At 36.9% G+C, this 13,389-nt stretch overlaps 1 protein-coding gene across 1 annotated transcript in view; it reads right to left on the reverse strand.

Moving 5' to 3' along the window:
- Positions 1 to 13,389, reverse strand: part of LOC113228281 (ankyrin-2-like) — a 69,871-nt gene that overhangs the window by 23,128 nt on the left and 33,354 nt on the right. Inside the window, exons 28-42 of the mRNA XM_026461546.1 lie at positions 12,040 to 12,199; positions 11,434 to 11,599; positions 9,953 to 10,165; positions 9,386 to 9,516; positions 8,120 to 8,289; positions 7,154 to 7,294; positions 6,603 to 6,782; positions 5,056 to 6,388; positions 4,528 to 4,948; positions 3,657 to 4,449; positions 3,354 to 3,578; positions 3,139 to 3,265; positions 2,027 to 3,021; positions 1,213 to 1,349; positions 31 to 1,033 (exon numbers count right to left, since the gene is read on the reverse strand). Coding sequence (XP_026317331.1) covers positions 31 to 1,033; positions 1,213 to 1,349; positions 2,027 to 3,021; positions 3,139 to 3,265; positions 3,354 to 3,578; positions 3,657 to 4,449; positions 4,528 to 4,948; positions 5,056 to 6,388; positions 6,603 to 6,782; positions 7,154 to 7,294; positions 8,120 to 8,289; positions 9,386 to 9,516; positions 9,953 to 10,165; positions 11,434 to 11,599; positions 12,040 to 12,199 — 6,195 coding nt within the window. The remainder of the gene's footprint in view (positions 1 to 30; positions 1,034 to 1,212; positions 1,350 to 2,026; positions 3,022 to 3,138; positions 3,266 to 3,353; positions 3,579 to 3,656; positions 4,450 to 4,527; positions 4,949 to 5,055; positions 6,389 to 6,602; positions 6,783 to 7,153; positions 7,295 to 8,119; positions 8,290 to 9,385; positions 9,517 to 9,952; positions 10,166 to 11,433; positions 11,600 to 12,039; positions 12,200 to 13,389) is intronic.

A 13,389-nucleotide genomic window follows, 5' to 3' on the forward strand; every position in this document is an offset into this window, starting at 1 on the left:
AGAAAAAGTAGGCTTACAAAAATTTCTTACCATGCGTAACATGACTAGAATCAATTCGAATTAGAGCACCCTGCGAAATATCTTCTAGAAGATTAGAGCATCTTCTATTCAGTTCTTTCATATCAGGAGCTGCGTCGTCCACATCTGTCTTTTTTTCTTTTGATTCTTCCTTTTCTTGTGCTTCCTTCTTAGATTCCTCTTTCATACTTTCATGTTCTTTTTGGAATTCAGATTTTAAGTGTGCAATTTGTTCTTCAATCTCACCAATGATATCTTTCTCTGAAATAACCTTTTCCATTGACTTATCGTCATGTTCACTTACAAGTTTACTTTCAGTCTTTATTGAGGTTTCTAGCGACGAACTCGTTGCTACATAGTCTTTGCTCATTGTTATACCTTCTGATGCATCAGAGGCTAAAGTCTTTGATACGTCTAGGGAAGAATGATCTTCCGAAAACGTCTTCTCGTCAATTGATTTTGACGTTTCCTTGACACTCTCAATCGACGCTTTGGAGTAATCCTTAGTCAGATCTACAGTAGAATCCTTAGACAGCTCGTTAGTTGCAAAATCTCTTGATGTATCTTTGCTATCGATAGAAGATTTTGAGTAATCTTTTGTAAGATCAATGGATTTTTTTGATAAATCTGGAGTACCTCGGTCTTCAACCGGTTCTTCAAATCTTGAATCGTCTTTTGTTTCGATAGATGTTTTAGAAGGGTCTTTGGCTAAATCAGCACCACTGATTTTAGAAAAGTCTGCCGAAGTAGCATCTTCAAGAACGGATTTTTGTTCCTCGTCTGATGATTTAGTAAGAGTGGATACTACTGTTGTAACTGATGACTCCGTCGTAGATTTTGAGACTAAATCAGAACGAAGCATACTTTCTACGAAATGAGCTTTCTTAGGGTACTTATCTGTGGATTTATCGTCATCAATATCGGGTTGGGAAGCGCTGGTGCTAGGTTCTGAACCTTGTGGCATTTGGGACTTATCTTGAAATTTAAATGGATCTTCTTCACCATCAAATTCAATCTAAAAAAACGTATAAAATGTAGTACTAAGTATTCTAACACTCTTTGGGTGCAAAGAACACAAGTTTTAAAACTCTAAAATGGTCATTATCACTTTTATATTATTGCACTTGTGTGTTATGCCAAGCCAGAAGAGTTACAAGGACTTTGTTATAATTGAACGCTAATAACAAATTTTACCTCTTTTTCAGGGAAGTCATCAGCGTCATCTAGTGAATCCGTTCGTATTTTTCTCGTATCAAAACTGGATGCTGGTACTTTTCCATCGAATTCAGAGCTGGGCTCAATGATTTCCAAAACTTTTGCCTTGTCCATATCTAAAACAGTTTTTTTAGATATGCTACATAAATGATGTTCTTTTTTATAATATTATGTCAATATTATCGTGTAAAATGTATTATGCAAATACTCAGATATGAAACGCGTGTGTCTTCAGTGTCAGCCCCTTCGTTTACCTTGGTTTGCAGAATGCGACTACGGTAGAAAAATAGCTGTCATCGCACTAAGGATGAGAACCGGACACGTTCCACCAAACAGTTTTGCTTTCTTAATGAAAAAAAAAATCTCTTAATTGCGAGTTATGTGGAGTAGTAGAAGATGCATATCATTTGTTACTGGAATGTGTCCGGTACAAACAATAGAGGGCGGCATTGACGAGAGACCTGCAGATCAACCGAACATCCTTAGGTGCTATAAATTGTATATTAAGTAATCCCCACGAAACAGGCAAAATCACTATTAGTATTTGTTGAATCGGCTCTCCAACAGCGCCGCCCAGACAAGTAAGCTTTAGTTTAGGGTACGATGGAACTGACATATACATTGTATACTTTTATTTATTTAGGAACTTTTTCCTAAATAAATAAAGATAAAAAACGTAATGAAAACAAATTGAACCAATTTATTTTGCTCTATTACTCAATCCAGTTATTATCAACGGCATAACTTTATACTAAATTTTGTTACAAGAAAATATTGATAAATGTACACTAACCGGACTCAGAGTCAGTATAAATCTGTTCTTCAACTTCTTCCGGGGAACTTTGCACTGAAAATGTTCTGGCATGTTTCTTTTTTGGCATAATCATTATTTCACCGCTATCTCTAGAAAGGGACTTCATTAAACCCGGTCTATCTTTAGCAAATATTTTCGTTTCTTCAATTTTAATTTCTTTCTTATCTTCAAACTCTTGATGCTTTATATCTTTGGAAGAATCTAAATATTCCTCTACAGTTGTTACTGCTTGTTCTATTATGGAATCTACAGAAACTTGGTCAGCAATATCTTGAGGTTTTGTGGGCTGTGGAGGCACAGTTTCTTCAGAAGATAAGTCAACGTCTTCAGATGCCTGCTTAATAATGATTTCTATATTGTCAGCCATCTGCTTCATAGCAGAATCGGATTTTTTAATGGTAGTACTTTTGTTTTCCACTTTTTGAGGTTCAGGAACTAAAACAGGAGCGACTTTGTCAGCATCCTCATCGTCTTCCACATCAGACTCTGCTATTCTCTCCAATGAAATAGCGGGACTAATGCAGGAATGTCTGCGCTCGTCTTTATGTGGCGCTTTAGCATCGTAAGATCGCTTTTCAGTTTCAACTATATCTTTTGTAATGGTTTTAACGTCTTTATCTAAAACTGGACTTCGCGCTGCAGCAGCGATGGTTCCTTTTTGAAGAATATCGTCAATAACAGGTTTTACTTGCTCTTTTGTAATTTCTGTAGTTTCTTTTAAGTCTAAATCTTTTGGTACGAATCGTTTTGAACCCTTTTCTTCTTCTAAATCACTAATTTCGAATTTGCCTAAAGTATCTGTACGGATTTTGGAAACATCGAACTTAGATTCCTTGGTTTCCTTTTTTAGGTCTTTGACGGTAGTAAAAACTTTCTCGGTAACATCTTTAGAAGCTACTACCGTTTCACGCTTCAGCTGTTCATCTCTTTCTCTACTTAGGAAATCTATAGTGATATCCCTGTCAGACGCAGCGCTAAAACATAAATATAGTATACTTTAGTCGGAAATATTTAACAAAATAAATTAATGATCTTATTAGCCATGTTTCTATGCAATATCAATTACATAAAAGCTATTAAATGTAACATACCCAATTTCAGAAATATGAGGTAGTTTATGGACATAATCAGTGACATGATCTTCAGGGAAACCTTCCACGTCGTCCAATGAATCTCCATGTGTTAACTTGGCAAGTTTCGATGGTTCAGTTGTTTTACCTTGCACAAAATAATGAAATTATAACACCAGAATGTTATAATGCACTACGATTAATTGTATTAGTATCTTTTAATCGATTCTAGTTACCCAAAGCCACTTTAGTTTTCGGATCACTTTCTTGTTTACTTTCTACTTTGTGTGAAACATCTACATGCGTTCCTTGAGTTCCTATATCATCCTCCGATTCTTCGAAAGTATAATCTCTAGACTCAGTGAGACTATGAGCGTCTGACAGGCGTTTCTCTTCTAAGCGTAGCTCTCCTATGGATCCTGAGCCTGCTGAAGTAACAGACTGGCGTTTCACTGTATCAACTAAAACCATACAAGCGTGAATGTTATGCAACGGGAAGTATACTAAACTTCTTTCTGCTTTAATATAATTATACTTACTTATATCAACTTCATCTTTTATCTGCGATTTTACGTCTACTCTTTCAATCTCTTTCACTGTTTCATGAATTGTAACAACTATATCTCTTTCTTTACCTAGCTCTAATAGTTGCTCACCCTCCTTTGCAGCAGATTCCTCAGAAGAAGTCTTTTTGTCTGTTACAGCGTCTTCAGAGCTAATCATATCCGATTTACCTTCAGAAGATTTTCGGTCGGATACTTCGATCTCCCTGCTGCTTTCCGAAGAAATTTTGTCTGAAGGCTCATCTTTATCTGATCTGTCCACTTCTTCAGCTTCAGTAACAATTATTTGAAACTCTTGTTTAGTTTTAGGAATTTCAATGTCACTCAAATCACTTATTTGCGTAATGGAGACAGACTCTGTTCTCGAATGGCGTTTTGGTGTCATCTTTTTGAATATGACTTCAGGTTCTTTATCGGAATCCGAATCTTGCTTTTCAATTAAAACTTTTGGGTCTATCTTTATTGCAGTGAATCCAACGCTTTCTTCGAATTTTTCGTCTCCAAAACCACTACCAGAATCAGCTGTTTCTTCGTACTCGGCTCGTTCATCAAAATCTGATGACGATACCTTAGCTTTAATATCTGATTGGTCTGATTTAAGAGATTCAGCTTCCGAGTGGCGTCTTGAATCAGTGTGCTCGGAATCTTCTAAGGAATCTGAGTAAATCCTTTTAGAAAAGAAGCATTCTTGTACTGAATCATCTTCGGGTACAGTTTCAATGAATTGCCTTGCTTTGGCGCTAATAACTGGAGACTCTTTTGGTGATACCTAGAATATTGAATGTAATAAGTAAGAGTATATTTTAGTAACTAAATTGAAAGCTCTAATAAAGAAATGTTAGGATACCTTATCAGACTCTCTAGGTGCAAGTGCAGGAGCATGCGTTTGTGAGCTAAATTCACTCTCGTATTTTAAGAATTCTAGAGTTTGATCTCTAGTTGATTTTTCTTTCTTTTCGGCATGTTGTTCGCCAGTTTTAGCCACAGATTCTAGAACAGTTTTTAAAGGCCTTTGCGCAGGACTTGTTCCCATTTGATCTTCTAGGTCAGAAAATTGTGACGCTTCATCAAGTGAGTCACTTCTATGTTTAGAATCTTTAGAATATACCTTTGATTCGGTTTGAGAAACAAAACTTTCCAAGTCTCTCTCTGTGCTTTGCAGCAAATCAGTAAATGAGTCAGTCTTGTCTATGATAGACGGTATAGGAGACTCTTGGGAAATTTTTTTTGCTAAATCAGACCCCATGGAGTCCGTTTTTGTATATTTACTAATATCAGATAGAGAGGCTACAGAAGCTTGGGTTTCAACCTAAAAGAAGACAATAAGGAAAATAGGGTTGGGTATAGAGTAAAGAAGTTTTCATTAAATACTAACTAGAATATACTTACCTTGTCTTTGGTTTTCTGGCAAATAGACACATCCTTTTCTTCAAAAGTTTCAGTTAATTCTTCTTCACTGACTTTGGATCTTAATTCTTCAGTCATTTGCTTTTCAATCTTCTGAACTTTAACAGCAACACCTTGACCTCCTTTCTTATCATCGTCATCAGGTTTTTTAGGTTTTTCATGCTTTTCTTTATCTTTGAGAGTTTTTTTAGGTTTAATTTCAGATTTCTTGTTGAAAACATCGCCATCTATTTTGCCTTTAAATTTTCTTTCCTCTATATCGACTTTTACGGTGGTCTGAGATTCTGTTTCCGTTTCAGAATCAGTAGATTTCTTAAGAAATTCACTGTCTTCTTCAGATGATACTTGAACTAAAGTAGAATCAGTCCTCATTGTTTTGGGAAAAGATTTTACTTTATCGTCAATTTTTGGTTTGGAATCAAATCGCTGTATCGTTTCTTTAACTGATTTCACAATTTCAGCGTGTTGCTCCTTTTCAATGGAGACTTTTTGAGTTACGCGATCGATACTTTCCATATGTGAAAGTTGTTCAGATTGCTTTCTAACAAATTCTTGTGTATATTCAATACCTTGTCCCTGTTCCATTGTATGTTTTTTCAAGGCTTCTTTCGTTAACTTAACAGTTGCCTTAGGCAAGTCTATAGACGATTCCTTTGACATTTTAGATTCAAAAGAACTGATCTTTTGTTTGAGAGGAGCTAAAGCAACATCTTTAACATCTTCTTCCAAATCCGGCGACCGATCACCATCGTCTAACTTTTCTTCGACTCTGGATGAGTAAATTTCTTTTTGAGATATAGTCTCTCTCGTAAATGTTTCTACTTTACTATCAACTGTTTGTTTCATTTCACTAGTCTCTGCAGTTACTGATTTTCTAGGTGTGACAGTGATATTAGAAAAATCTCCAGAAGGAAATCTCATTGACTCATTTCTCATATGTCTCTGTAAGTGTTTAGGTGTAGGTTTTCCTGGTGACGAAGGATCAAACTTTCTAAATTGTTCAACAGGCCGTTCTACAGACTTTGTTTCTCCTTTTTTAATAGTTTCTGCTTGGTGCACATCTATCTCTTTTTCTTCTTCAACAGATTCAGGGGACGTTTTAGATCTAGTTCTTTCCAATTTAGGTTCGACTTTAACTTGTTGTTCTATATCGTGGAATTTTTTAATATCAGGTTTAATTTGAGTCTTGATTTCAATGATTTCTTCACGTATTTCTTTCTTTTGTTTCGAAGCTGGAATTTTGCTGGAACTGAGCTTTCTTGTAATTTGTTCTTTTCTTTCGGCAACGCTGCGTTTTACGTCTAAAAAAAGGAAAATATAAATATTTTTTTTAGTTTATATTTAAAACTTTCCTAAGACGTTTTACCCACGAGTATAAAGTATATGTATTATTAAAACTATGCTACAAGTTTAATGAACACATAAAAACGAATACGTTCCTAGATTAACATATCCCATCGGGTTGCAAATGTAATAACCGTATTAAGTAAACAGTAGTAAGTAAACATGATATACCTTCATCTTCCTCACTTTCTTCACTAGGCGTAGGAGTCCTCTCAATTTCGCTCTTTTCAATGACGGATTTTTCTTCCGGAGAATATTTAGCCTCGTCTTGATCGTGCTCAGTCTCACGCATGCGCTCCGCAATCTGATTCTCTTCCAGAATCTTCTCCTTTAATTTATTATCTTCCTCCGCTGTAACCAATTTGTACACGAGTGACAGATTTGCCGAAACGAAAATGTTGTTAAAACTTAAATGTCGCTTAAATGCTATCATGTGAGCTTTTAGACATTGCTCAAGATTTCAATATACATTAATAAATATACAAAGGGTTGAACATAATATGTGTACGTTTTAGTTAATAGCGCCAACAAACGGCTATATGGATTTAGTTGAAGTTGAATTGATCTTTGTCCTAGATTAGATAGTACCTAAACTACTAATATTTCAAACGAAGTCACAGAAAAGGTTAGCATTCATTACGTTCAGTGACTATTTGATTATAGTTATACTTGCCGCCACTTTATAGTTCGTTGCGAAATAAAATACGTATTAGTTATTTTACCTTTATAAGCTTCTATCTCCTCAGACGCTTGTCTCTCCTGATAGATATTGCGCTGTATACGTCGTTCATTGGTGACGTCAGACTGTGGGGCGATAATGTCATCACGACCGATGCGGCAAAGCGCCAACTCGAGAGATGTGTCTGTAAGTATTAATTTATGTAAGTTTACATCTTGTTGCTTCTTAAATGTTAACTATCACGTTGTTAATCAAATTAATAGGCTCTTCAGAAACTACTCTTTCATATAGATCTTTCCCATTCCTGAAACCTGGCAATGTTTTTTAGTCAGCAGTCCTCTCAGATTGTTCCATAGACTTTTACCAATTAACTTCTTTATAATTACTAATACGAAGATACCATATACTTAGAAAAAACCCTTCGATTCGACCGCATTCGAACCGACGTCTTCTAGCAAACCGTGTCAGGCTATAACAACTAAGCCACGTAACGAACCCACGGATCTCACGAATTTTTCTATGTGCTTGTTGTCGGATCTTTGTATTTGGTTTTCAACGACTTTTTAATTTTTTATTGAATTGATATTCAATTATTTTTTGTGAAATTACTCCACTAGTTTGTTATAATTATTAATACAAAGATCGAACACTCAGAAAAAATTCCTTCGATCAGGCCAGATTCGAACCGACGTCTTCTAACAAACCGTGGCAGACGCTATAACAACTAAGCCACGTAACGATTTGTCACCCAGTTAGTACCTTTACAGCTACCAGTCGTGGCGAGAGATGTCGCTATTCACTGTATTATTAAATTTTTATTAAATTGATATTCAATTTTTTTTTTGTGAAATTACTCCTCTAGTTTGTTATAATTATTAATACAAAACATCGAACACTTAGAAAAAGTTCCTTCGATACGGCCGGATTCGAACCGACGTCTTCTAGGAAACCGTGTCAGACGCTGTGCCAACTAAGACACGGAACGTTTTTTTATTTGTCTCAATATTACCCTGCGTCTTAGTTCCGGACTGCGTCTTCCACAGCTTCAGCATAAGCTGAGCCTGCTCCGGCGCAGTAATTCTCTTTGCCTGAATCTGATTGACAGTGGCCAAGCTTACTCCCAGTTCGTAGGCCAGAGCGACCCAATCCTTGCCTAGAAGGTTGCAGATGTCTTCCAGTCTGAAAAGTCAGATTATATATTGTGGTTATATAATTAATATATATACAGAGTATATACAAAAGGTCCGACTTTTTAGCAGCACGTGTAACAATAAGATTTTGATCGCCCCAACCACAGAAGCAAATAATCAAACGGATATTAGTAGAGAGGACCAAATGTTTTCCAGCAAAATAAAAATGTTTGTGATAGTTATCGAGTTCTGAGGTTTTCGCGGTTCCTTTTCGAGTCCCATGGTCACGGCTGACTGAGATGGTAAAGTCATCAACCGGTTATGTCTAATATTAATGCAAACACCCTATTCTGAACTCTAGTTCAAAATAGTAAAGTTATTAATTTAAGTACTTTATTTTATTTTAACAATATGATTTTTTTTTGATGATAGTATCACGGAGAGCGTGCGATGGAATTGAGTAATTTGATTCCGCCTTCCCCTTTTGTATCATCGGGGGACTAGATGTGGGCTGGGATTCCACCCCTATGTCGTGGATATTCCCAGGATTCGCATGAAGCGTTTCGCTTCCCCATTTATATGGCGAGCGGCTAGAGAGTGGAATTCCCTACCTGCGGACTTGTCCCCCGAACGCTATAACTTGGACCTTTTCAAGGTGAGAGTGAATAGGCATTGTTTAGGTGTGTATGCTACATCGTCGACCTCATCATCACTTTCCATCAGGTGAGATGGAGGTCAAATGCGTACTTATTTTTTATAAAAAAAAGAAAAATGTTTCATTTTCAATTACGTTAAAGTTGTTGTTATTCTGTGGACTATTTCTATTCATGTCTTACCTTACCTTTTCTAACAAACTGTAAGAACGAATTTCGAAAAATTTGCATGGACTAGTTTTAGCCACACTTTCTCATATACCTATAAAAAAGGGCATTGGTAGCTACCAAAATAAATATTAAATTTAGTAATTAAATAAATAAATAATTACATCTACTTGCCAAGTTTTATTGAAATCGGTAAACGGAAAGTAGGTGAAATCCAATAAGCCGTGTTCATTAGGGGTTGCAAATTATTGCCATCCTTACAGGTGGAATATTTTCGGAGTTATCGCGTAACATACTGATAATACTCCAAATTAACAAAATTACCTAGGATCACTAAGACGTTGTCTCCAAATGAGCTCCTGTTCAGCGGTGCGCCGTGGAAGGCTGTCAGTGGGCTGCGGCGAACTCCTATCTACCGCCACTTCATCGGGAACCATGATGTTTAGCACTGCGATCTGATTGGAATACCGAAAGTCTAAACTTGAAAGTCTAAATAGTAGTATTTAATTAATGGATTCTTCATCGAACACATACATGACATGTAGAGATACACAGAGACTACGGCTCCACTAGCTGCGGTCCTGCAGTTTTAAACATTTTTATTACTTTTGACCAGGCCTCAAGAACATTCTCATTGTGGTTCAGATATGTACGCCTATGTTGATCTTTTGATAATCATCATCATATCAAGCGGAAGACGTCCACTGCTGAACATAGGCTTCCTCCAAAGATTTTCAGACTAAAAAAGATTTCCTGACTACTACTTTTGATTATAATTATTACTATCATTATCACAGACCAAATACCATGATCGACTGAAGGATTTGTTGTTTAACCTAAAAAGTGAAATGACAAGGAAGGTATTTAGTCAATTAATTCTTCAATACTTACAGGCGCCGGCGAGGGTTCTCCTTTTTGGACCTTCGGATCCCTCATGAATTGGCATCGGCACATCGGCTCCAGGTCCTGAGTTTTGATCATCACAGGGAACGCAACTCTGTTCTCCCTGAATGCACGGAAGGGAATTGATAGTTGCTCTCCTGATTTTGCTACTGGGACCAGGTTACCACCGAATTCTAGGTAGATCGGTTTACCTTCATGAACCTATGAAGAAACAATCATTATATTTCTATCATATCAGACAGGTGGGCTTTAGCACTACGAGCTAGTTTCGACCCGCTCACCAAAGCAAGAAGGCAGAGATGCTCGATGTTCCCAAAAATATTCAAAATAATCAAAATCCTACGAGACCGCCAAACTTTTGTGTGAAGTACATAATATCAAGGGCATTCAACTTGTCCATAAAGTCCGCGCCCGACCAATATTCTCGCGTCGGTACCTATCAATCAAGATTGCAGCATGTGGTGCTGGCTAGCATCCGTAATCCTACAGATACTGCAGATTGGAAACCTGTACAGTTTATCGTTTCTCAAAGCATATAAATCGCGAGACGACTTCACAAGCTTTCGTGGCTGAACGGTTACCATGCTGGACTGTTATGCAGAGGTCCCGGGTTTAATTCCCGAGCCGAGAGAAATATCTATATGGCCAACATTTATTTCTCTCGTGAGTTTGGGTGTATTTTGTGGTTGTCTATGTGTGTGTCTATGGCACCCGCGATACAAGATTACCCCAGTGTTACGACTACGGCTACGAGTGTGTGCGCATGTTTGCGTGTCTTCTCTGTAGATGTGTGGAATATTTTCCATTTTCTAACCTCGTTCTCATACACTAACTGTATTTTTCGCGCTAGGTTTTTGAACGAAGAGCTTGTAAGAGAAAGAAGTATTTGTGAGAGGACTACGCACGAATTAGTAAAAGAGCATTCCATTGCACTTATTTCACGAATACACTTTTTACACAATCAGTAAATTTAATCAGTGAAATTTGCCGAATATACGATGGATGAACAAATAATGGCACCTTCATCCCTGACATAAACAACGACAACAGCTTTTTATTTATTTAATCTAGTTGTCCAAAATCAGTTTCTTTTAATAATATGAATTGACGTGATGAACAAGTCGCGCGCTTGGTGACATGGGAACACTGCTGATCCATTCTCTGAGGATACCCTGATGTCTGGGAATGAGCTCTTACTCATTGTCAATCAAAGCCGGAGAGAAAAGCGGACGAATACAATCTCTAATGTTGATATGACGCGGAATAGTAAGAGAGCATGGACTACTGTTCAGAAAGTCACAAACGACCCACCCTCTACTGGCAAACCCTGGTTTAGTTTCAGCCCATCAGGTAGCCAATATCTAGATAAAAATTTCTTTTGCGATATAAGCTCTTACTTGATGGTAAGTAACGACATTGAACTATTCGTCTTAAAAAGAATTGGATTCCACATGTCCTACGAAACTTGCCTCAACATCCCGACTCTTAGCAACCTGCAGGAACCTTTCAATCCTCTCCAGAGCCTTGTCTTCTTTGTCATCGGTGACGCAGAACATTCGCAGCTGGGCCTGGAGCTCATCTGTTCGCTTGGCATACACCACGAAGCGAGACATAAATGGCACGTGGATAGCTTCTCTGAAATTATAAGAAAATTATTTGCTAAACCGGACCTTATTACCTTTGTTAGTGCCAAAAAAATGTGACCTTGGATTGGAACGTGCCCGCAACGATATTGAAACAGTAGTTCAACTAAGGCTGCCATCGTACCTTACATCGTACATTACAATAAAGCCACATGTGATCCTGTCCCAAAAGTTGTGAAATTTTATAACTCTACTAAAAAAGCACAACAAGTTATAGACTAATTTCGTTTCTAGAATATTCAAATCTCTCTCCAGAAAATTTGTCATTTTGCAGATGAGACCTTATTACGCCAAGGGCCTATATGGGGACAATTCTAACATTGTCGCATCATTGGAAGTACAAGATTGCCCTGTATATATTATGCATTTTTGTTGTCTTCCCTTTCATAAGCTAATAATATTTGAACACCTAAATTCATTTTATAAACTTACCTGTAAAGCTCTGTGGCCATCTTAGTGGCGTCCTCAATATGCCGACAATCGATCAGCCAATATCTTGCGGATACAGTCGTAGTGAACGACACGCAATCATTCACAAACGTCAACGGCGTGTTTTCAGTCACGTCTTCCCAATGAGCGCGATTCGTGCCTCCTGTCATTAAAGATTATGTCTCATTTTCTTAAATAATGTTTTTGTCAAGATCTTAGGGCATGCTATGATCGTTTTCTACAATAATGGCTATGTCTTCATCAGATTTCTCAAAGCTAAATAGGCAGTTTTTGGCGGTTAGATCGTTTTCAACTGCTTAAGTGGCTACTTCATCGCATGCCAAAGCAGGCTTTTATAATTACATAATTCATTACTAGAGTTACTAGATTCTTTCTACTAATAAATGCTAAACTAATTTTTTAATAAATGTAAGTGTATTGAAATGTGTAGTTCAGAAAATATAGATACCTAAGTTTATAATTCATTAAAACTGTGTAAAATTAAATGTCAAAGATTAGTCAGAACCGATGTAGAAGAAAGATCGGAAATCAGAAAGAAAGGTTTAAAAATTAATAATGAAATTAAAGAAAATGTTTCCAAAACGGCCTATAGCAAACACACGACAAGCAAAGGGCAACACATCACACGAAAAACAATAAAAATGTACCATCCCGTACTCATTTTTGAAATAAATGTGACTAAATGTGGCACACAGTGTACGGTCTCCTCTTACGTAATAACAGTGCTATATTTCAAAATGAAAATGATTCTACATTTCTAATTGCCATTGTCTGGTTTTTCGAAAGATCTCTCGAAGGACACTGAAAAACAAAACCCAAAGTCCAATCCATAAAACAAACGAAACTAATACGTGTTTAGTGAAATAATGACAAAAACAGAAATGAGGAATGTAACAGAAGATGATGTGAAACAGAACTGTTAGGCCGTTTTGGAAAAGAACTTCGAGTAGTACAAGCAAAATAACAAAAGACAGGGAATATTGACGCAGATATATGAAATGAGCATGACCATGGCACCGGTAATTAAATATGTTTTATAAACGCTTAGACTAAAGTAAACATTAACGTGTTCAGATCTTATAATGTGCCAATGCAGTCCAGAATTCCTGTTATAATTCATTCTAAACCGAAAACGTCCAGTGACAGCATTGCAGTGCATTCTCTTGACGTCCCAAGATTTCAATGGTTTTATGATACAGAGTGAGGTGATCAACAAAGCGTAAATTTCTCAGCCCGTGCAAAGAGACAGAATGTATGAGAAGCAACAAATGGAAAAAGCATTCAAAAAGTGATAGACGGTAGAAAATCATTATGTTTCTGACAGTTATACTC

The sequence above is a fragment of the Hyposmocoma kahamanoa genome, unplaced genomic scaffold (assembly GCF_003589595.1).
Source record: "Hyposmocoma kahamanoa isolate Upper Pololo Valley unplaced genomic scaffold, ASM358959v1 224, whole genome shotgun sequence".
Taxonomy (NCBI): domain Eukaryota; kingdom Metazoa; phylum Arthropoda; class Insecta; order Lepidoptera; family Cosmopterigidae; genus Hyposmocoma; species Hyposmocoma kahamanoa.